Source organism: Lineus longissimus, chromosome 2 (assembly GCF_910592395.1).
Source record: "Lineus longissimus chromosome 2, tnLinLong1.2, whole genome shotgun sequence".
Lineage (NCBI taxonomy): Eukaryota > Metazoa > Nemertea > Pilidiophora > Heteronemertea > Lineidae > Lineus > Lineus longissimus.
The window spans coordinates 9,364,730-9,390,490 of NC_088309.1; the positions used below are offsets into that span (position 1 = coordinate 9,364,730).

Here is a 25,761-nt window from a genome sequence, read left to right on the forward strand (position 1 = left end):
TTAATTAAAATAAACATGGCCTCGAAACTTTCTGGCGATGAGGAACAGGTTTGTTTATTTCAATTTGACAGTTATTCATGCGCTTGAATAGTAAAATGAGACTTTTAAAATGTGAATCGATGTCGATACAACACAGCTGAACCAGGAAACGTGCGTGTCTTCTGTATAATAGCTGAGCATATGTCATAATTACACCGATTTCCGCAATCCCCATTCATGGGAATCCTGTGCATGGCTATGCAATATACATATAGGCCTACATGTACATCTACATGTACTACATACATGTAGATGTACAACGTGCTGTCATTCTGCCTGTGGCGCTATAAGTCCTGGCCATGTGACATTTAAGCATTTATTCACTTTGACATATTAAACAAAGGCGACAGATGTGTACTGCAAAGATAACATATTTTGACAGTTGTATTATGTATAGGGCCTAGGCCTACATTCCATGTAACGTTACACATCGTTACATGTTGGCCTACATACATACAGCATCCTGATGGTAATAGAAGCCCTTACACCAGGCAGTGGAAATCACTGCTGACCACAACAAGCTAGTAGCAAACAAAAGACCGTATGGTCGCACACCACATACATTGTTCATTGTCATTGTGCCTATATTTAGGTTTGTTTGGGCCAGCAGTGGCTTCCTCCGCCTGGTGTAGGGTCTATGGATTGGATGTCATGATGACATGTCAATTCTTACTTCGCCCGAAAATGGCGACAAAGCCCTGAACAATAGGTCTTCACAGTCAAATACACCTCTAGGCTCTACAATAGATGCTTAGTTGTATTTGACGGTGAAGGTCTATTGAACAGTGCCCATCAAAGGATGTTCGCCTTTTTCTGGAATCGGACCTATGACAGTGTCATTAGGTTAAAGAGCATTTCCATTGTCTGGCATAGTTGTCCTGAACCAGCCTGCCTAGTAGCCACAGACACTGTTCATGTGATCACCACAGGCAGGAGACACAAACAAGACAGTCTTTGGCAGATGTCATTTTAACATCTCGTGATGCTTCATTTTCACTGAAAAATAAGTCACCACAGCGGTGAAGCCCTATGTTCTTCCATGCCATCAACCTACGGCTGACAGGACATAGGAGGCATTGAACATGGAGGCATTTTGAACATCATCTCATTCTGAATACAGGCTTGTCAACACATTGAATTTATTTGAATGTCTCCATTATTATTAGTGGTCCTGTACTTTCACTTTCAATTTTTCAGCTAGTCCACTTTTAAAACAGAGCAGATTAACCCTGGTCAAGTGTCAGAGTGACAAAGTGGCGCAGTGCCAATGGAATTGTACCCTATGGTGTCTTCTCATCTTCTATATATATCACATCTATGTCCAAGCTAGTGTTTTTCACCCATTGTCAAGTATTGACTGACAAAAAATTCATGGAAGGAAGTAAAGCGGTCATAAACTTTTCCTAATACATACAGTTGAACTCCTTGTCAGCGAACACTTCTGTTGGCCGGACTTATTTTGTTCTCAATCTGTGCGATGTTATTCAATTGACCTCTGTTATTAGGCACCTTTATCCAAGGACAGCATTTCTCGGCTCAAAGGTGTCTCTAACAAAAAGGTACTACTGTATTTACTAGCCAGGTGGTTGTCTTATAATGCTTTCTATCATAACAATATTGATGTTGTTCATGGGTTGGTTACTTGATTTCTTTTTCTTGTTCGTATTGTTTGTATCTGAAGATACCCAGTAGAAATGATAAGTCTGATGGCCAACTTATTGCAGAATCCCAACACCTTATTTAGAAAGTACACCACATAAAAACAGTATGAACTGATGCGAAAACGATTCCACTCCAAACATTCCATCGAGATTTGAACCAACAATGTAGTGTAGTTGCTAAGGGTTTCAGCATGAAAGGGCTTGGCATGAGGTCAAAAGGTCAGATTGATAACATTATGAACCCTTATTCTCGATTCTTTCAGTTCCCTTAGGTGCCCTAAGGATTTGAGGAAGTGCTTTGAAATCTAAGGGTCAGAGGGTCAAAGTTTGAAGGAAAATGGTTGTTGGTGTTTTGCCTATATTTGGATGGATAATGCTTCCTATCACAGTATTCAAGGATTTTGAGCTCGGAAATTGGTCCCACTTATCTTCCGACCTGACCTCATCCTTCGACAAACATTATAATGTAATGATATCCAGTTTCCTTGGAGTGCATTCTGTACAAAGTTCTGAGTTCTATCTATGAGACTAATGCTACTAATGATCTAGTGCTACTAATAATATTATGATGAACAGGTGATAAATTTGGGATCTGGCATAATTTTGAGAATGTAAGTTTGCCTCATCGTTATTAGATGGCAGCACTGTGAATAAGGGCACTTTTGGGTGTGATTACCTATTATTGTTGCCAGGGTGCAGCGTTGTACATGTACATGTAATGCATGATCAGCATCTTGAGTAAATCATAAAATTGAATCAATAATTCTTTTTCACCATCCCTTTCCTCGTCCATGTCCAACTCTACAGCTCTGCAGATAGTTCCAGTCCATTCCATTGTCAAGATTAGTACTATTGGTCCTCATCACATTTATCTTTTCTCGCACATTTTTCCTGGTACAAACTCCAAGTTCAAACACTTCATTTATCACAAACTTGTGAGATTCCTTGAAGGTTAAGTTCTACGAAATGGCAAAGGTCTGCATGTACATAAAGAATAACGGATATTGTTTTTTTTTTCTTTCCTTGTTGAGTTCATTGCAGTAAGTATTGCACTGGAATATTTGGCAACCATGCTATATGGTTTCAGATGGTCCTGATCCCTAAGTTATTCAGAGATGTGAAAAGTTCATGTGATATTTTCCGATTTCCAAATGTCATGCTAGGGACAGTGTTTTCTTGTCTTTTCCTGTCTTCTAAGTCTATCATGGCCACATGGTAACAAGAATAGAACTAGTTAAAAATCAGGAAACTGAGCCATAGGCAACAGACTGTAAAAAAATTAACTCCCACTGTACCCCGCACCCAATATGGAGAAATCAGCTGGAGGGAGGTAGAGTCGTCGTTTCATTGTTGTCCGGATATTGATTGTCGAGCAGAATGAATAGCAAGCTGATGCTTGCCATGCTACAGTAGTTCTGATGAGTCAGCAGTTCTGTCTAAAAGGCGAAGACCGGCATTGAACTCTGGGTAAGGTCAGTGTTTCAATCTTTATGTTGTGTTCTGATTCATTTTCCATAAGTAGCAATAGCATCAGTCATCTTCTGTCAATGTGGACAAAATAGATCAGGTCAGGGTTTTCGAAACTAGATGACCTACATCCATTCTCTAGGAGGTGGTATGGGATGTGTGAACGAGGTTGATTCCATGCCTCTTAGTGGTTTTGAAGACAACTTTTTACATGAAATAATCCTATGTTCTGTGTCATGGGATGAGGTTGATTCTTCATTGTCTGCTCATTTCTGCTATTATTTTCAGACGGGGTTATCATGCAGCATCAGCAGAAGTTGGATCAGTGAAAATGGTTTTCTTTTGAGTTGATTCTGTGATGCTCATGATGTCGTGATAATTTACAATATTATACAAATGATATTACTGGTATAACATGCGGTATAACATGTATAACTTTAAAATAATTTTACTGACTGACTTTTATAATTTGAGCTTAAAAAATATGAGTATCTGAAAGACATAATTGGATTAGACATCAGGATTCGATCTGATACATGGGAAGTATTTTCTAATATTGATTGTACTTGATGTTAGACCTAAAGCTGCCTGATTCATGGAACGTGTAGTCTAATGTTGAAGATGTACTTGAGGTTAATAGGAAGATGTTCTTGAGGTTAGACCTGGGATGCCTGATACATATGTACATGGGATATCCTTGGCAAGTTTTCTCAAAAAAAGGTATTGGTTCTTGTCCGCACCTGCCAAAGAATAACACATTTGAAAATGTCAGGTGTTCTTTCACCACTCGATCTGCTGATTGGTTCTTGGTTTACTAGAGATTCGATGTAGGCAACACATGAACAGTGCTTTTGGAATGATTTTTCCATAGGGGAGGGGCTGTTTTGTGTGGACTTGAAAATCTTATGCAAGGAGTCCATGTCAAATAAGTATTCGATACCTTTGATGTGCTTATAAAAAGTCTGTCCTCATTTGCCAAATGCGAGTGACGGGGAGATTGAGGGGGGCTGTCATAGAGCCTCTAGAGTTCGTTACTCACATTTTGCCAGAAGAAGATGCTGAATTGTTGTAAGCTACAGGTATCTTTAGTTCATTATTTGGAGTTGAAATTTAATAGAAAACAGAGTTTAGAGTGGTATGCAATTCTAAATAATGCATAGCACTTCCGCTGACAACGTAAGAAAGTTATAAACTGGGTAGGCTGTTATCTCTTCTTCAAGTGTGGGCTAGTTTGGCAAGGCAGTGAGCAGTAGTTGATATAGATACCGGCATCTGATGTGCTTGGATACCTATCATTGCAGGTAGAGGATGGATTCCTGCTGAAATTTGGAAGGTAGGATTGTTGAGTTCTCTCATTGTAAAGCATTATCGGATCTCCCTAACTGCATGTGGTGTCCTTGCTTACTTTCCAAGGTTTTTTCGTGTGGCAGTTCATTTTAGCCCGAGACCCTGGGTTCCCCCCCCCCAACTCCATAGTATACATCACTGCATCATTAAAATGATCCATTTTGGTCTTTACCTGTATAGATCATGCACGATTGTTGACAAAATTTGTTTTAACGCAATTTGCACGCCGTCTTTTCGAAGTATTTGATTCAGATTCCCTTCAGTTCTACTGGTCAGAATACCGGGCTCCTCCCAAGTCACAACTTGGAGTAACCATGCAGTTGGTTACTCTAAGGTCACTAGTATGTTTTTATTTGAGAGATGTTTAGTTCAAGTGAAGTTCCTTCCTTCATGTACCTGTAACATTTTGGTCATTGGTTTTCCTTCTTGGTCTGTTGGTATGAAAAATGTGAGTCTGAATTGTGAGACCATGCATGCTCCTGATATTCCTGTTAAATGACAAAAGGTAACTCTTATGTGGGTAATTAATTTCGTATCTTGTCCTTGTTTCAACATTTTCTTTTGATGGGCATGGTTTGTGTCTTGAATGTTTCGGTTGGACTTCTTTTTCAGCGGTTTTTGCAGTAGTTGGCTTTGGAAATTTTTAGTTGCTATCAGTTTTGGTTTGGTTTAGGGTGGCCAATGCATAGACTTGTGAATTTGGCCTTTATGCTTAAGACAAGTTGTGGTACTTATGTTGCTGGTGGTGTTGCTGTTCTTTTTGGCAGTGGGGCCTTTTGTCTTCCCATTTTCGATGGTTTTAATTGTAAATCGTTCCCTAATTCACGCAGTTTGTGGTTGATGTTAGGGGATTGGTGTTTAAACAACATCTACCTCATATCATTTAATTTTGTCTGCTGAGTTGTTTCTTAATTTGTATATTCATAAAGTGAATGGTGGTTTGTTGTTTTTTTCATCCAAAAGTTTCTTTCTCTCACCTTACTCCATCAGCGTAACTGCATGAACATATTCTTGTAAAAAAGCGGTTCCGTGTGCTCTGCTGGCATCCGGAGAAGTGTACCAGATGTTTTTTCCAGCAGCTTTCAATATTTCTTCCTAGTATCTTACCAGTACAGTTGTTACAAGGAAGTGTATCTTTATTCCAAATAAATAGGCTATTTTCTTTTGTTGCAAAGGTTGAATATGGTGCAATTTATAGGGAATGAATTTTGACAGTTTTACACATTCTGCACTCGATCACTTTTAGGCAGTTAACCAGAACTATCGGTATGTTGAATCGTAAATCCAATATTTTGGGGAAAAAAGTATGCATTCTGATTAATGGCCTTTTTCACGTGGAATGTGCTCTTCGAAGTGAAGGTGCATTTGGGGGAAATGAGCAAGATAATCATTTGGAAATCTGTCGTCTTTCTGTGAAAAAGTGCTCAATCTGCCTTTCTTCGAATTGTAGGTCTTGACCTCACTATTTCAGAGAAGAACAAGTGAACAATATTTGCAGACAGTCTAGATCTCTGCTGTAAAGCATGTGGGCTAGCTTTATTTGACAAAATTCATTACAGCTAACTGTCAATTCGCCTTTCTGAGGCCATGATCTGCTAAAACCAACTTTTCTCAGGAAGAATGCCAATCGGTCCTTTTACTTGGAAACTCGAAATTATCCACCCACTGACCTCTGACCAAATGGGTTCACCTAAATCCCTGGTGAGCATGCATCTCCGCAGATAAGGTATAAAGTGTGATAAGGGCACGATTTCTGTTCATTGCCTGTAAGAATATTCGCTGAAACATCCAATATGCTTCATTGTTTCTATAAATGATTGTCTTCCTAGCATTTGAACACTGTTTTTTAAGTTGTTGTTGTGCATTGTTGACGATATGAAGACGGTTAAGTCGAAATTCCGGGTAATGATAGTTCCTATGTTTTGGCGTTGATTTAAGTAACCAGTGTAACCAGTGTAACCTTACACACCAGAGTGTGCCTCTAAGAAATAGAGCGATGCACCTGGCAACCCTATTCTGAGATTTTCTGTCATATTTTATACAGGAAGGCAACTCAACGGGTGCCATTGAACTTGAAGCCACTCCTGCGATGTTCCTGTAAAGCATTGATTAAAAGTGTGGTGTTCACTTGAATATTGCGTTAGAATGGGCACACTTGACTTCTTATAAGTACGGTGTGGACTTTTATAAACATTGCAGATTTCCTCACTAATGTAATTTGGATTCGGTACTTTGGTTAAACTATATTTGATTAGCTGTCAAAACAGCCAATTTTCACAGCCACCCGTCCTAATTTTCAGCGCTCCGAACTTGTATGTTATGCCAATGGAGAGTGAATTTTTAATGATCCATGCTGTGTCAGCATCATAAACACAGATCGGTTGTTGGAAGGAACGTTTCCTGTACCATGCTTTATGTGGGTTATATTAGGAGAGGAGACTGAATGACAAACACCGTTTCTGGAACTGTGGATTTTGAACTGTGTGTGTGTGTGTTGGATGTACATGGATACTGGAAGTAAAGTAGGGAAATTGCATGACTCACTGGTCCTACTATAGATTCGTTTTGATTAGTCTGTGGAAGATGGTTGCACTGTAATGTGCGTGGATTAACCATGGACACCATGGATGTGGAATCAGTAGATGGATTGGAAGTCGTCACAGCTGCAGAGGAGGGCAGTAGTGCATCGTTGTCTGACTCCATAGATTTGGATGACATACAGAAACAGGAGGCAAGTATTGCGCATTATGGTCAATCGTTCAGACTCTTGGGAGATGACTGTCTGTACCTCCAACGCAATCTGGTTCGATGTGTTGCAGGCATAAGGTTAGATGAATTGATTTGTTGGGTTGGTCTATGCAATTGCAATGCTGTTGTAGATTGGATCATTTTACATTTTGTGAATTATTGGTGCTTGTGTCGTTGGGGTTTGGCAGCAATTAGATAGTCGCTAGGAGATTGTCGATTTGTATGATTCTCAGGTGTATTGTGGAGGAGGCAAGATCCTGCCAGCTGTGAGTCGTAGCTAGTCTATTTTTGTTGGGCAAACATATGTCTAGGGATTGGTAAGCTATACATACTTTGATGTCTGTTGGTTTAATATCGCTTCTGCTATTTTTGTTGGATTTCCCTGGCATGATGAGACTTGAGGCTTTTAGGAATTGTACAATGTACCATCCAAGGCCACACCTGAAATTATAATCATCGGGCTTTGTATAGCGCTAACTCCAATGGTTTCAGTCACTCAATGTGCTTCAAATTATCACCCCTTGCCCTTAGCCTGTAGGCTACATTCATGATTCAAGCTCCACAGAGCGTTTTATATTTTGCCAAGTCTTTCAGCTAGGTAGGTTTTACAATTAGTCCTAGGTGGAGAGATAAGGTTGGAACATCTTACTCAAGGAGACGGAGATTAGGCAGTGGTGGTCCATCTGAGATTCAAACCCACAACCTCCCGATATATAAGCTCGGCGCTCTCGCACCAGTATATGCCACTGATTAGGATCGCAACGAGATCATGATCTCGCTGCGTTATATGCACAAGGAGCCCTGGCTATTTCTTTTCCATAAGGGAGAGTCATGTCTCAAAGCTTTAGAATAAGCGGGAGATATTTTTATCATGTGATGGCAGTCATGTTTTAAGAATCATGCTGACCGTTTGCTTTCCGACCTTTTACATTAGTCGACTTCCTCACTGACATGAACTTTGGATGATTGGTATATCAAAAAAGTTTGGCTCATCGGTAAATGTCAGAAAAGTATCTCTTGTTCCTTGGGAAAATGTTAATCTAATCAGTTGATAATGTCGAAAGCCGCCTGAGGTCATCCGCAATTGAGACACTGTACATCAGTCACTCATCTACAACTTGATTAAATATTTTTCTAATAGCATAATGACATTTGCAGGTACAGCTGATTTAATACCACTGATGAATTTTTTGTAGTTGAATGGAAATGATATAAGGTTCGTGCAATGAAACTCAGCTGGTGGACTATCACGCCAACATGAACGATGGACCATTGCAATCCATGGCCACACCAAATTCTTTCATTTGTGATGAACCAGTTTCTGGTTTCTACAAGCTTTCCTCTTATCAAGTTGTCCCTCGATTGTGACATCCTCTCAACACTGCACTAGGTTAGATGTGTAAGCATGAGGGAAGAGCAAGTTGAAGTTTGCACACAAGAATAATGTATGAACTGCTGTTCAGCATGTTCCTTCCTTCGAACTCTGGCAGCAGATAGAACCACTGGGTGACATTTGGTGTCAACTGGAAACAGCAGAGTGATGTATGCATTTGCACCTGCAATCTAGAGTGAATGTCAAAGAAAAATACTGTGGCACAGAAAGGGTTGACTTCCAAATTGATTTCCCATATGTTTTCATCACTCGTTCACAAGTCGCGAGTTTTCCAATGGGAACTTATGATTGGTGAATCCTGAACAGGATATCAGAGCACTGCCGGCCGTGGTGTATGATGGATTGCGGTGGCAAAAAAGCCATCTTGGATGTTTTTAACAAACCTATCGCATAATAAGCACAATTAAGTGAGGTTGCACCATGGGGCCCGGCTATTGATCTTAGTTTAAAAGTTGGTATGTATGTGTAGCGCAATGTTCCATATTTGTTCTGTTTTTGCACAGCTATGATGTACAGCGATGTATTTCTAAAGGGGAATAGATATACTGTTTGTGTTCATTGTGTTGACTGATGGCTCAAGAAAATTGACATCCAAATGAACATTTTGGTACCAAATTCAATTTGTTTTTCCTCCAGTAGCAGGGGCGGGGGGTAACAAGTTTTTTGGTATTGGAGTGGGACAAAATGACACTCTTTGAACATTTTCGTACAAAATCATGGTCAAAAACATGTTTTCTTGTGACATCTGGGGGAGGGATTTCCCCCCTCACTAGCTACGTCCATGGGTAGGGGAATGTGACTTTTTTCAGCCCCCAGGCGCTTGACTAAATGTTGTCAGCACCAAGGGATGATACTTCAGACCAGAACATAGGCTCGTCCTCTCTAAAAGTATGTTGTCTATCAACTATGTTCACCGAGAAATAACTACCTAGAAACATAATGAAATACTAACCCTGTTTTTAGATGCCACAATATCACATAAACAGATCAGATGGATAGCACTTTCCTGGAATCGCTTCTTTATGATTTCATACCTGAGGTAGGCCAAGGGTACATGGCCATGGAGGCTTGAAATAGAAGACTTCTCCGCTTATATTTAGATTTCAGAGGGCCATGACTTGAATTATGTTTTAAAGCAACTCTTTTAGCATAAAAATGGGGACCTCTCAGACATATATGCTCATGATGAACATGTGAAGCTCTATTTTATCTTATGCAAGACATACATTGTACATTTTGGTTCTGCCTCATTCTATGCAACATTGTTGGCACCAACACCTAAAAACCGTCCTGAGATTCAGGTTTTTGATACTCCTATGTCATACGAGAGGCGGAGTATATTGAAAACCACTGGTGCTAGGATACCAAATACCCTTTTAAGGGTATTTGGTGTTAAAACAGCTAATCCCGATTGCCATCGAGTATTGGACTTTTCCAATTATTTCGGAATGCTTCTGTGCACATCGCGACAAAATGTGCACTCTGGTACTGAACCAATTTTGTCTCCACTGCTAATCAGGTCAGTAGACTTACATAAGACAATAGTTCTGCTGATGAATACTTATCTTTACCAAAGAATTTGTTGAGGCAATATTTAACAAACAATGATATTGTGAGGTTTACAACGTTAGGCAATGTTAGACACAGTGGAACCTCCCTTAGCAGACACCTCTCAATTAAGGACAACCTCTCTACTAAGGACACTAGTTTTGGTCCCAAATTGGTTGTTTCCATTCAATTTGACCTCTCTAATCAGGACACCTGTCTGTTAAGGACAGCACTTGTCAGTCCCAAGGGTGTCCTTAACAGAGAGGTTCTACTGTACTTAGTAGAAGCAATCTCTTATACAAAGTATGATGTATTTTATGTAATTGCTTTACCTGGAGTGGAACAAGCCATTTGTTGAGCTATTTGCATGTATTTGTTGGCAGAGTGCTCAGCATTCTGATATTAGTTCTCGGAAATGATTATTTGATAAAAACGCTATTCAGAATCAACACTTGTGCGGCAGATTGAAAATTGACAGTTTGTTTAGAATGTATGTTGCAGTTCGCATAACAGTCATTTGCACTCTTCAACTTACCCGGGCAGCAAATCGATTCTCCACCTTTATAAACAGCCTGCCCCCCCTCCCCCACTCAGCAATTTTTAGGGGGCCAGTGCTGGTACCGACCATAATGACCCCTTTCTCTCACCCCAGTCCTCCCCCTCATTTGCAATACCCTTTGAAGAAATATTTGTGCGTATATGGAAAGCAGGTTCAAATCAACACGCCGTGAAGATGGTGATAATCATCTTGTTCCCTGTACCAGCAATATTACAGCCCACGCACCACTCTCAACACAATTTTATGTCTACCAACTAGTTGGGTGGAGAGCACAGGAAATAGATCAATCTCCTTCAGAATACTGAAATGAAATTGTTATTGTTGACATCCTCAGCGAGTGGTACTTGGTCCAGAACCGTATATGCGACTTCATTTACTTGGTGGTGGTGGAGGGGGGGTTGCACTCGTAATCTGAATACCGTGGATCTGATACCAAAAAGTTGCAGAAGTGTAACTTTGGCAGTCCTCTGCTGTACATGTCGTCGAGATATGACTTTGGCTTCAAAAGGGATAAGTGCCAATGCCACAGTGAGCAAAAACCAGGGTTATCTCAGCCTTCTCTGTTATCACCCAAAGAAAAACATGCACTCTTCCTTCCAATGAGACCTCAACTTTCCCCTCGATTGGTTGTTAATGGCCTTCTTGCAATATTCAATCATTGGTCGATAGCTGGCCTAATGATTGATAATGCAATTAATTCCATTATTTGTCTCAAGAGAGGCTGACATGTTATTGATTGTGTGAAAATCATCAGTTGAAATTCAGTGGAAAGGCGCTACATGTAGTTGGGTAATTTTCCATTAGATATTGTTGAACTTGGTCTTATCCAGGGTTTTTTTTAACCATTTTTGTATGCATATGCAAAGAACTCTCTGACTGTCACCGACGGTTTATGGGTTAAGATTACCATTACCGGATAAGAATTGATTGGAAACCCACGATAAGGCCTTCTGCAGTGTTATACCCAGGAAAATGTCCCCATTTAGTGTAAGATAAGAAACAAGGTGGATCCGGGATTCAGAGAAGGAGGGGGCACTGGATAGCACTCGACTTCATCGCCAATCTGAAGTGGAGAAGAACACACTTCTTCCTGAATTCACCTGTGAGAAGTAGGCCCTTCTCTGATTATCAAGCCTTCCTTTTCTGACCCCGGGTTTGCAATTTGTTAACTAGGCTCAATGGGTTAAAATCACCAATATGTATGAAACTCAAGTGAAAACTCATTGTAAGATCATCTATAATGATTTCCGAGCAAAACGATACATGGCTGCTTTCCCCCAAGACTCTGTGGGATCCCCATCCAGCTTTCCAAATGATACATTGTACCCAGATCTGATGAACTCGTTAGTTACCTGTGGTAACCATGGAGATGCTTCCATTGGGATGGAGCACATTAACTCATTGGTAGGTGGCCGGGACAGATTTTCATTAAACATAATGAATGAAGAATCCTGAATAAGCCTGGTCTTCAATACAGACATGTTTTATGTATGTACATGTATATATAAACAGGGACGGCCAACACGGTGGTGCTGACGTGTCATTAGAGGCCACAATGTAACATCACAATTCACCATTTAGACCATAGAATTTGGGATTTGCCTGAGCTACACCAAAATTCCTCAATATTTGTGGCCCTTCAATGTTTGCGCAAATATTTCATTCAATTCAGCTGTAGCATGCAATTGATGATCAGATTGATTGAATGCTGAGCAGACGACACAACAAACATGACCTTAACGATGAATAATTGATGATTATGATATATGAAACCTGGTGAGGTTAAGGGAAATTTCCCCGTCATTGCTGGAGGGCTGCGTTTTTGTTGCTGTCTGGAAAAGGAACAATGGTATTGTACCTGTTGTGTGGATAGAGATAGTTGAAACCTCCCTTAGCAGACACCTCTCTATAACGGACATGGTTAAGGACACTTTTTTTGGTCCCAATCTGAGTGTTTCCATTCAATTTGACCTCTCTAACTAGGAAACCTCTCTGTATTAAGGACAGCACTTATCCCGAGGGTGTCCTTAATAGAGAGGTTCTACTGTAATTGGAACCTCATCTGTCTCCATGACCATGACCTATTCTGACAAGATTTTGTGATAAATTACTGGGTGGCAATTTCATCATGTGTATACTGCATCAACAGTGTATGACCGGTCATACGCTGCTGACTGCATTAATCCGGATATCTGGACCAATTTGTGTTTCCCTTCACATGATTATGATTGTAATAGAATCTGCAGAATGATGCATTTGAATCCTTTGTCTTTTCAAAATGTCAGTACTGGTAAATAAAACAACACTTGTGTAAGAAATGGAAATATTTTTGAATTTTAGCCGCGAGGCATTTTCATTACAACGGCTGTTCAACAGCAAGAGGTGGAAACTGGTAGTTGAGACTAAATGAAACCGCCCCAGGGCCGCGGTAAATGCTCTGATGAGAAAGTACTGGTGTCATAATTGGCTGGTATTGAATGAACTTCAGTTTCTGTGATGTGCTGTGTTTGAATGAACAAGAAACAATGATCAATCGCATTCGATATATCTGATTAAAAATCCAATTCAAAGAACGCACCGATTGGATATCAAAAATAGTTTGTTATCAATATTGCGATTCATGTGCCAGGGTTGAGATTTCCGCTTGCCTTTATAAACGAGGCGATCCATTGATTAAATTATCTTGAAATTAACAGTGGCAGACGCGACGAGTAGTCTGCCGATTCCGTTCAGCCTGTTCATTGCCTGACACCCGACCCATCAGCGCGATTATTCACCCACTATACACGCAACGTGCAGTTGCACGGAATGCATGACAACGCTGTTGTCCACCAGATATCTTGAATACCCGACTCTATTGGAAAATCAATAACGAAGGAAGATTGGGACTGATGGTTATAAGTAACCGGGCTCTACTGCAGCCTGATGTACAGTCGACAATGTACAAGCTTGGTCGCAGAATTCTGCTACTCTGGATAGGATTCATGGTGGATTCGTGATTCTGGTGTCTGGCCGAAGTCTGCCGGTAGTTTTTGGTCTCCAGAGGACAATTTGTGATTCCATTTGCCTTCGGGTCGGTATTTTGTAGGATTCTGTCGATGAGTTCATATGATAAGGATGAGGTATTGGCTTGGGCTATATTCTTTGTTGTCTAAGACTTTGACTCGAATTCAAAGAAAATGTGATGTTGGCCCTGGCAGTGTTCTTCTTCTTCTTGGACTCATATTGACTTAAAAGAATTTGTGAATCTGATGTTAATAATGCCTACATTTTACTGTATGAAAAGACCTGTGTAGAGCATGTTCAAACCCAATGAAGGTACTTGCTGTTGCCAACTACTTGGACTAATAGGGAGAAATTTTCTACTCCGATTTTGGCCCTATAGCTGCATTCTGCTTTTTGTGAACTCATAAGGAGACTTTATACGCATTGTTGGCTGCGACTGTTCTGCTATTCTTGTAGGCCATACTGGTAAGACTAAGAGGAATTTGTGAATCTGATGTTGGATGTTGCTGTAGTCTCCTGCCTCTTGCTTGTAGCAGGAGCAATAACTAAATTGATGTAAGACTTTGTTTTGATTTGAAGAGTAACTTGTTTTGCTTCATTGTGGGACACCAATTTGTGGGGCTAATTGAAAAAATTCTTCTGTTGGGTCATGGTTTCGTAAAATATACTGTAAGTACTTGTTTAAGCCAGCTGGAGGTGTCTATCTGTAAAGGCCTGTAAAAGGTAGAATTAGGGCCTTCATCGCAGTTCGCAGCAACTAAAATTGCTCATTTTCGAGGTGCTTAAGTTGAAATGACCAGTTCGTGTATAAACAAAGGGTTAACCATTGGAAATTATGCATGAAATGAACACATTTGAATATTTCACCTACATTCTGAATTACCAAACGCACAGATGTCGACCACTTGAAGCCACTTTAACTTCAATTATTGCCTGGAACCGTATTTTCTCGTCACCCCTTGGAAAATTTCATTGTCCTTCATAGCCATATATGGCCTGCATCAGCTGATGTGGCCATTCAAATTCATGAAATACCATTTTAATTTGACATAAAGGTAATCGGCTGTTGTTTTGTCATTACCTGAAGAGATTACACTACAGCCACAACGGACATACATTTGAAAGGGTGCACATACAATTGGTGGAGTGTTAGTGTACATTTTCGGATGCATCAAAAAGCTTCAATACATGAACACTGTGATGTACAAAAGTGTGAAGTCCGAGTTACCGCCCTGCCTGTCATTATTTTTAAGTTCATCAGTTGTATACATTCACAGAATGTACTACACAGAGTACATCTGAAGACGGAATAACGGAATGGATAGACAGCCTCAGTCCTTGGATCTTCAAATTGTAGGCGATCTCACTCTAACGATGTTTTCCTTCCATCCTTTAGGCCACAAAGAAGTTCCTCGAAGATGTAACTCGGCAGCATCCAGAACTGGGACCAATACCATGGACAACCGGCGTCAAGTTCTTGATGGCACGCAAGTTTGACGTCAAGCGAGCCATAGAACTTTACCATGCTCATCAGGTGAGGAGGATTACTTTACAGGTTCAGCTTTACTTGATCTGGTTCAATATGGCTTATTTCAACTTTCTGCAAAGTATTGCTCAATTGGGTATTGCTTAATCGGTTATCGAACCTGCATATTCGATAGCGAGACAAACCATCATTTGTCTTGCATAGAGTATAGAATATGCTCAATAAAGACAAAGGGCATTTGATATATCACATGTTACCCCAGGCAAATAAACACTACATAAACACTAGATATAATCTTTCAATTCATGCATTGATACATCATTAAATGATTGAACTGTTCAATCAGAGTGGATGAAAGAGCTCCTGTAACCTGTTTATGGGCAACGGACGTTTCTTCGGGCGTTATTTCATTTCACCAAGTTCTAACAGGCCTAAATAGAGCCACGCCATCTGATGTGGTCAAACCTGGAGTAATTAATCTGCTGCACTGATGCAGGCATATCAATTCAAAAAGAGCCGTCAACCAGCAAATAATGGTCACCGATCCATCACTGCTAGATACCCCCTAAAAAGATTCAAACGCCGCAAATGATTGCATTGATTACATATACGGTTATGCATCGCATAGCTCCGTCAACGCTTTTGAGGCTAGTTTGCCTCGAATTGCTTCGAGGTAAAATATCATATCAATAAGATATCGAAATGAATCAAAGCTGTTTATTCTGTATGATGGGGGTGGCTGTCTTCTTTCCGGAGTCACTCCCACATCTCGATCTATAGTCCTTGTACCGTTCTATTTTAACTACATCATTCATACAGTCATTGATCGATTTATGTATTTCTAATCGGGGATGTGTTCTCAGTGAGATGGGTGCCACTGTTTATCAATGAGCAAGCATGACTTGGTCAGTAATGTCAACTTCTGGATGCTGATTCTTATGAAGTTGGTATCTTAACAAGGACTTGCCAAAACAGTTTGATAGAGTTGTAGTTTGAGTTAGGATTTAAACACCCAGGGTGGGTTGAAATAAGAAGTACACCAAAATGCAATGCAATTGGTCTGGGGTATGATCTGTTATGATCAGAGTTAGTTATGTCAAGATACCCACACCCTCATCTCCAAGCTCCTCCAAATTAGCATCTATCGCATTGTCTTTTAGGACACACGAACGAAAGAAGATTTGATTCTCATCGATCCTCAGGAGCCGAGGCTGCGTCGGGAACTGTTCACAGAGAAATTCACCATTTTGGTAAGTTGAAATAAAGGATTTGGTATTTATATCTGCTTGATGATTTTGAAATTCAGTGGAAAGGTTCACTTGGATCATTGGCGACACATCAGACAGTGTGGTAGGGTTCTCCAGGGTTTTCTCAAGGTTGGGTGGTACCCTTGATATTCAAGAAGTTTTGCCAGTGTGCAACACAAGGTAGGGTGGCCGGCAAGTTAAGGTAGGGAGGCCCTAAAGAAACCCTTTACAGAATCTAGTGCAAGGTAGGGTGGTTGCTTCTAAGGTAGGGTGGTAAGCCCTGACAAATAGTCTTGTGGAGAATATTGTGTGGAACAGTTGATAGCCGAAAATTGAAACATTCCGATGGAACAGCTCACCTAGGTTTTGCCTTGGCATTGAAACTGAAACCAATCAGTGGAAGAAAGTACTACAATTCCAGATATGCTTGGCTTGATATCATCTTCTGTCTTATGTTATTGTAGGCATCTCCAGATTCAAGTGGGGCTTCCATAGCGTTATTCACCGCTCGACGTCACCGACCATATCAGACAACCCACCGAGACACGCTGAAGGGGCTCGTCTTTCAACTAGACACTGCACTCGAAAGGTAGCCATTCTTGAGTTATTCCGTCTCAGAAATATATTCCTCTGATTCTGAATATACCAGAAGAAATTGTCATAACACTTTCTAAGAAAATTGCAAGCCAGAGACAGCGCATTTGGACGTATCAGGAAACAATTCTTTTTTTAAGGGTCGCTTTTAGCCCTGTTCTGCTGGCTCGGAGTAATACATTTCGACATTCTGGGCCATATTCAAAAAGGTCCTACTCTGGGACTTGCTCACTCATAGGTACAAAGTTATGTTGGCCCCTCTTTTCAATTCTGCGTAGGACTGCTGATGTGGATTTGGGAACCTGCCTGCATTAGAGAGAGTTTCTCTAGGCATATTTCAATACAAAAAGAGAGCTCCCTTATTCATCTGGTAAATATACTTTCAGAGTGGAAGCGCAGCGAAATGGCCTTGTCTTCATTTATGACATGACAGAATCAAAATACAACAATTTTGATTACGAACTCAGTATCAAGATTCTCAATATGCTAAAGGTAGGTTTTCAGAACATTTGTGACCCAGCATACCTAATCAGTATTTTGCAATCACTGACAATATAAACTTATGCCAGGTTTGATCCACTTTCAAATTATGACATAATAAGACATAAACGTCATTTCTAAGTATTCTGACAGTCACTTTGGCAAAAATATAGTTCTGAATACATTTTTAAGCAGTTTTTGTGAAGTCCTGCCAATTCTCCAAAAAATTTTGGTAAAAGCTTGTCATTTTCTCCGAACATGTTTATGAATATCTCTCGTACCACGATAGGTACATAGGTTAATCTTGCACACTTGACCTTTCAACATTATTCTGTGCTTTGCATAGGTCTCTGGGTCTCTCATGGTGAGATGCACCTTAGCTTATTACATAATGGTGTAGAAGTTGAAAGTCAGGACCAACTTGGAGAAATGGCCTAGTGTGGTGATTTTCGTATTGTACATTCATGTTCATTCACAACCTAGGTAGAGCCTTGTCCATTAGGCCACACTAACCTTCTTTGGTGTCGGCCACACTATTCTTGGAAATGTTGTTCCTTTAAAATCATGGTCATCCTTGCCATGTGGTGTTGAAATCCTCACCGGTTGGTAAAGTTAACACCTTGGTGGTCGCCACCTTCATTGTATAATTCAATAATCGTTTCATTCCCATAATTTCAAACTTCCCTATCATGGATTGTCATAACTTATCATACATACATTCATGTCATTGTTGTTTGTTTCAGGGTGCATACCCAGCAAGATTGAAGAAGGTATTAATCGTTACTGCGCCACTTTGGTTCAAAGCTCCATTCAAGATTCTACGGTTGTTTGTTCGCGAGAAGTTGAGAGATAGGGTAAGTACAATAAAATTGTGAAATGTTTTTCCTCATTCTTTTTGTTATAATTCAGGAATAAAAAAGAGACAGTGGTCTTTCTTTTTCCTTTTTTCGAAGAGGGAAAGACGAACTTGTCAATTACCTATGGTCATATTTCTCCTTAAAGCAGCCAAACAGACGTTGATTATACATGGTTCTCTGCTCTCTTTGCCGTGGGAGAAATGACTGTTAGTACCCTGAGTACCGTGAAGTAGTCTGAGAAGAGATGAATACAAACCAGGAGAATATTGATAGTTAGGAGATGTTATAAAACCAGGTTGAGTGATCTAAAAACGTCTCTCAAACTAAAGGATTGATAACGGCTGTGCTCAAATTGGTATCCTCATGAAGTGCAGCTTTAATAGATGAAACATCAAGTTCAGTTTATATTGGGGGTTATGCGTTACATTCTTTTGAAACTTTTCTGGTTCCTGATAATTTGAATGTGTGTTTCCTTGCAGACTTCAGACATGTATTAAGTTGATTTCATATCTTGTAAATAATCAAGTTTTTGTTGGTCCTTTCAGGTACACACCGTGAACAAAGAACAGCTTCCAATACACATCCCCTTGGAGTCTCTTCCACGAAGTCTGGGTGGTTTAGCTGAGGTCAACCACCGTGATTGGCTTCGACACTGTTTACTAACTCTATCAAATCTCAATATGGATCCAAACTGTGTAGAGACGTTCTTTGCGAACGCTACCCATGACACTGCGGTTATAAATAGCCCATCGCCGACAGGAAGTGAAAATTTCACAATAAGTGATATGGAGTCCGAGGACTCGCATGAGACAGTGCCGGAGAAGCATAACAATGAGGACCGAGAAAAGGAGGTCGAAGTCGAAAAAGAGGACAATTTGAATAAAAAAATGAACGGGGAAGGTGTGATTGAGGACACGCCTCCTTGTAAACGTGGCTCTGATACCTCGCCGTCGCAATCTGGTGACCAGGCGCACGGAAATCTACCTCGAAAGAAACGACCTTCTTCTAATATGTATGAGGACTCTATACACATGCCAGAAGCGGGTGGCATGACTGTTGAAGAGTTGGTAAAATATGTGCGACAGAGACGAAAAAATGGACTCGTAGCTGAATATATGTCCATCAAATGTGAACCGCCCGCGGGGACATTTTTAGAGGCAAAGTATGTATTATCACAGAAGGTCTTGTGTAGTGTTTGAAAGCCAGCGTCTAAAAGTGAGGCATGAGCTAATTGCTTTCAGTGTAGATGCTATCCATAATATCGAAAACCTGTTACTTCAGGTTGTGGGAATATTGGCAGATAGAGGCTGATTTACCTCGACCAGGCACCTCAAAATGGCTCCCTTGAGATGCAGCCATGTATTGCTTGTATGCAGTTGGAGTACTACTACATCTTTAAATAACTACCTTACAGTTGTCGCAAATAAGTTCCTGAAATAGATGGGAATAGTGGTTATCCAACTAACGGTAATAGATGTATTCAGGCAGATTTCTGACAGATCATGCCATCTCCTTGTCTAAAAGAAGCAAGTTTAGTTGAGCCTAGTTTCTGATGACAGCCGGAAATGAACAATTTCCTGTATCCCTCTTTTATATAGAGTATGATTTTTGATATTTTAGGAAAAAACAAAATGCATGTCGGAATCGCTATACAGATGTGTTATGTATGGACCATTCACGTGTGAAGCTCACGAGGCAATCGGAGGACTATATCAATGCTAACTTTGTAGATGGATACAGACAGAAAAATGCCTATATCAATACACAAGGTGAGCGGGATGTTTTTTCATTTAGGATGAACTAACTCCTTTGCACATGTTGCGGCAGTGGAACATCACTATTTTCATACACTGCTGCCTCCTTGCAGAGAAAAGAAGAACTGCTCATTATGATGAAGAACTTCTGAGTATTGCCAAGAATTACATTACACCTCCAAAAATTTAATGGGGAGAATTTCATGCAAAAGGGTCATTGATTTGCATGATGAAAGTCATATTAGGTTCTCATTTAAGTCTGAAATGGAACTTTTTTCAAAATATTTTTGCCTTGTACATTTCAGGACCATTACCCAAGACGTTTCCAGATTTCTGGGATATGATCTGGGAAGAGTCTGTGGTGACCATTGTTATGACAACAAGGACAATAGAGCGCAGTCGAATCAAATGTGGCCAGTATTGGCCAAAGGAAGAGGAGACAGCAGAGCAGTATGGTGACTTTGTGGTTATAAACTGTGGCATAGAAAAAACAAGGGACTATACTGTTACATCGCTGGTGCTACAGAATGTTGGGGTAAGCTGGAAAGTCAAACATGTTTTCGAACTACATGTATTTACGATGGTACAAGCCCTGGAGGAAAAAAGATCCAATATATACACCAGAAAGGTCTTTAGAATGGTTTGAGGAACACGGCTTGCTTAGGAATTACAATGTAACTAAATAGGCTGGCTCCAGCCCAGCAGACAGGTATTCATAAAGGCCTTGAAAATTAGTTTGTTTAGGAGCTTACCACCATTTGACCCAAATTATGCAATTTCATCAAAAGTAATGTTCACTTTATTCAAGGATGTTCTTCCTGTAGGATTATTAAATGTGTTGGAGATTCATCTTAATAGGCTTGGCATAGTTTTGAAAATATGCTTACCTTGTCCTTCCTTTCCATACATTCTCCCTAATATGACATGCCAACTCGATCTTACAGACCGGAGAGTCCCGAGAAGTGACCCACCTTCAGTTCACCAGCTGGCCTGACTATGGTGTGCCGAGAACCGCTGCAGCATTCCTTGACTTCCTATTCCGGGTTCGACAATGCCAACAAGATGCCATGAAGAGACTAAGTGAGGTCTGGACGGGCCATCCACTCGGGCCACCTATTGTGGTGCACTGTAGTGCAGGCATTGGCAGAACAGGTGAGAGACTGGTCCAGAAATTTGTTAGATCTTCTTAAGAAATTTAGATCCGAGAGATGAGTGTTTACTTCATACTTAACTTTTATGGTCTGTTACATTGTGACTTAGACATTGGAGTTGTGATGAAAAACTGTTGCTTAGTTATTTCTCACCAGTCCTTTAACACGTGGATTTCTTCATTTCAGGCACATTTTGCACCATTGATATCTCGATTCATCGTCTCGCAGACATCGGAACGGTCGACGTGGAGAAAACTGTCCGTCGTATCCGAAGCCAACGAGCTTTCAGTATACAGATGCCCGACCAGTATGTCTTCTCTCATTTAGCGCTTCTAGAACACGCCCAACGCGAGGGGTTAATCGGTGACATAGACTTGGAAGGATTTGAGGAGCGCGAGAGTGAAAGTGACTAAAATTGTAGACAATTTACAATGGCTTTCATGACTGTACAGCTGGTTGTAGCAGGCATCATATTCCGTGAAATTCTGGAATTTTATTGCACATATTCCAACCCTAGCCATTGGGCGACTTTATGACGAAGTGCTGCGTGATAATCACGTCGCCAGACAATTTTGATAATTCGTAGTTCAGTTCAATGTATTTTTGCTTAGGCCAAGGCAAAAAATATGTTAGATGAGTGTCTTCTGCACCGAAACTCAACCTGCCCAGAATAAAGCTGAAGAACTAAGAGAAAATGTTCGGAAATCGTGGCAAAGTTTTGACGGATTCTGTTGCTTGTATTTATGGGATTTGTTCACAATCTCCCTCAAAAGGATGCTAATCTAGTATGTAGTTTTACTTGGCCTTATACTACCTTCGAATGGTAGTGTGAATCGTTTTCTCAGTTAATGGGCATTGTGAATTTAAGGTCAGTTTTGTGTGAGTCAAACTTGAAGTTGATGTGTATTGAGTGATGGAATGAGACCAACTCATTTTAAAGATGTACCATATTGTATTTATGTAAGAATGAAGAGGGATGAATGTAAATTGGCTTATTTTCTTTGATTCGACAGTTCAACAAATAAGTATTGAGTTGGTGTAGCGCATCTGTAAATAACATAAAAACGGGGTTGAATTCTAAATTTTTACCCTGGTTATATCAAGACAAACTAAAATGAAGCGGTTTTATACTGTTAACTGCCTAATTTTCACATATTTTGCAATCAAGAAAATACAGCAATGTAATTCGGTTAGGTATTCAATGAAGTAGTTTACTTCGGTCGGTCTTCAGTGAAGTAGGTATTAAGTGAACAAGTTTACCAGTGTTGGTCTTCATTGAACTAGTTTACTGGGGTTGGTCTTCATTGAACTAGTTAACTGGGGTCAGTCTTCAGTGAACTAGTTTACTGGGATTTGTCTTCAGTGAACTAGTTTACTGGGGTCAGTCTTCTGTGAACCAGTTTACTGTGGTTGGTCTTCAGTGGAAAAATATCTACCTGAACTTGGGTAATGTACCAGGTCAAGGAGATCATTTCAAATTCCTTAAATTATTCCCTGAAATATTGCAATGTTTTTTTGCTGACTGTGCTCCAGGTATCTGGGCTTAGACTTCTGTGTACATGTATCTTCAGATGCGTAAGAACTTGGCAGTTCTCACTGATCTGTGTTTCCAATTCAAAGTCTTTACAGGAGAGGTGGTATTATGTCCCTTTCTCTTGATTGTTGATTGATTATTTCAGGGAAATTAAAACTGTTGTACTTTGCAATTTAAGCACTGTAAAGTGAAATCACAGTTATATTTGAGTTTCCTTGCTCAGTTTGGTATTTTACTTATAGCAGTCATTTGTTAATGGGGAGTAGCAAGATTCAATGGCAAGCTGACACTGTTATGTATTTCCCAAGTTCTGAGTAGAGGGTGGGTCATGGATGCATCGGAAAATGGAGGAAGCTCTGATCACAGATGGTTGACGAGAGAACATTAGCTAAATGCGTTATTTCATTATGTCAGTTACTTGATGGAAATCAGGGTTTGCTTAGAATAGACAAAGTCACTCTCTTCTAATAGAAATGATTTTCTGTGTCATTTCTATCTTTTGTATCAAAATTATTTATTTTATTTTATTTGTGTATATGTTAGGGTTCTGTCGGAATTATTGTGACTGTTGTATATATTTCGTGAATTGTAACATAAAAACTTCAGGTTTATTTGTCTTCTGCTGATAACATCCCTACTCGTCTTTTGTTTACTTCCAGAATCGACCTTTTGGAGGGGCAGCCCATTGTCACATGTGCTGTATTTGCTGTATTTATACTATTTAATTTGGTACATTGGCAATGCCAATGACTTGTGCCGCTTTTGCTGTTTTAGACATGTGGGTAAAAAAACAGGCAACACAGCCTTAGTTTGTTGCCTTTGGTGTACATTTGTAAAGTATACATTTTCATGCATACATGCATTGCACCAAAACTGGTCACATGGTGACAGAGGACAAACTTTGGACTGTCAGTAAGGCTGTTTACATGACACGAAAAAAGTGTCACATCCACAACAGATCAATTATGCAAAATGACCCTCACAAAACTGTTCCACATCCACTTCTGTTCCAGATTGAACTCTACTATATTGGATGTAGGACAATGATTGAATAAAGACTCAATCTGGAACACATTTCATTTGCTGTTTTCATGGATGTTTTTATCTAATGTGGATGTCATGTTGAGCTGATGTTGCTTTTTTCATGTCATGTAAACAGCACCAGTGACTGCCTTTACCGTTCTTACAGATTTTACTTTAGGGGACCTTCTTGAGGTCCTGTGTGTATGGTCATTTATGAGTGATCTACTTTGATCTAGGGTTAAGAAATATTGAATTTTGACTGAAAATGGAAGAAGTCTTTAGCTTTATTTATTTGCCATTTATCTAAATTTTGGCACTAATTAGAAACTGTGTCGATATTTACATACATTGTACCTTGCCACATATAACACATCTTCAAGGCACTTGTTGTATTGTTACTGTTTAAATGCTCTTCCATCCAAGCATTTTAGGCAGCAAATAAATATCTTAGGCGCAAATAGATACCATATCTTAGAATTCTCTCAGTTACAATTTACTTTGATTTGGTTCGCTAGGCTGTCTGTCTGGTATAGTTTTGTGTCATGTACAGTCAAACAGTACTCTTTACCTCTGGTAATTTGTGAAGTATGGCTTATAAAGTTAAACCCCTTCAAAGACTGCAGTTGATAATAGCTCACGTCTTTATTTATTATATGTAAATGAGTCGGGCCATTGTGCTCCCCTGGGAACGTTACTGGTAAAAGCATTGTGGTTGATTACGTGTCTAGTAGTAAAGAATGCACCGTCTATTCTCTGATCATTTCTAATCTGACATGTCTGAAAGGCAAGCCTGAAAATAGTGATTTTCAGACCTTGTGCTAGATGAAGTGTCAGAAAAGGTTTATTTCCTGCCTGACATCCAGTCTTACTGACATAGCCTCTTATGCTAATGATAACTCCAGAAAAGTGATTTTCAGTATTCTTTTTCTGTTCATTCTTGTCTGTCTGTTATTGTCACAGTCATATTGTCCTTATCGGCATCATGGTTCATGTTCTTGTGTGTGTTGACTACAATTTAGTATTGATGAGGCTGTATTGCCCTCCATCACTTCCATATTTGTAATAATGAATCTCTTGACATCACTGGTATTGTAAATTGTCATGTAATTTTCATTGCAGGAGTAATACTCCATGGAAACTGAATTACATTGGGGAAACACAAGATACACACTTTTGTGGGGTGTAAACTTGTCAGCAGTGAGAGAATGCATTTTTCGATATCATAACTATTTTAACAATTTGCTTGTGATGGTGTGATGAATGTACTATAAAGTCTTTATCCCTGAAGACTCTGCTTACGATAATTGCATAGTTTGACTGCAAGAATTCACAAAACAATATGAATAAGTCCGAAAAATTGTTGGAAAATGACACCAACAGACCAACAGTAATGGTGTAAACTTGTCTTCTTAAGGCAATTTCTAAATACTTTTTTTCTGTATAATAATCTGTAAATGATTATAGATAAGTTATAGGCCTACTACACAAACTATTCAAAAGTTAGGTTTTGCACCATATGTGAGTAGATGGTGATGAAATAAAAATGATATATTCTATATGGCACAATACACTGTTGTTCCTTTTGTTCCTTTAATTCTTTGTTCATGTTTCTGTGGCCTTGTTAACAGCTCTGCCTCCTCTCAAATATATATTTCGAAATACAGGGTAGACTGCACCTCCCAGACACCACAAGGCTTCAGGTGGTACAGTGTGAATTAAGAAATATGAATGCAACCCATATGCATGATATTTTCAGGTGATCAGAGCTAGTGTTTGCTTGATTTAAGCTAGAAGGAAGGAGAAATTCTTTTCTTTATCAGATTACTGCAATTTGCACCACCAAGTTTGGCAAACCTACCATCACGAA

At 39.8% G+C, this 25,761-nt stretch overlaps 1 protein-coding gene across 5 annotated transcripts; it reads left to right on the forward strand.

The window, feature by feature from the left end:
• Window positions 1-12: 12 nt before the first annotated feature.
• LOC135482547 (tyrosine-protein phosphatase non-receptor type 9-like) lies at window positions 13-25,460 on the forward strand. 5 transcript variants are annotated; one of them, XM_064762670.1, is made up of 12 exons: window positions 22-48; window positions 4,469-4,500; window positions 15,165-15,302; window positions 16,415-16,504; window positions 16,966-17,090; window positions 17,482-17,587; window positions 18,319-18,429; window positions 18,978-19,594; window positions 20,053-20,201; window positions 20,492-20,721; window positions 21,131-21,338; window positions 21,524-25,460. In XM_064762670.1, exons 3-12 carry the CDS (start codon window positions 15,249-15,251, stop codon window positions 21,748-21,750), a joined length of 1,917 nt encoding a protein of 638 aa, XP_064618740.1. In that variant the 5' UTR covers window positions 22-48; window positions 4,469-4,500; window positions 15,165-15,248; the 3' UTR covers window positions 21,751-25,460. The 5 variants fall into 5 exon arrangements, with proteins under 5 accessions (XP_064618737.1, XP_064618740.1, XP_064618738.1 ...); XM_064762666.1 differs by lacking the exon at window positions 22-48 and adding an exon at window positions 6,815-7,245; XM_064762667.1 differs by lacking the exon at window positions 4,469-4,500 and having other exon boundaries at window positions 13-48.
• The last annotated feature ends 301 nt before the right edge of the window (window positions 25,461-25,761 follow it).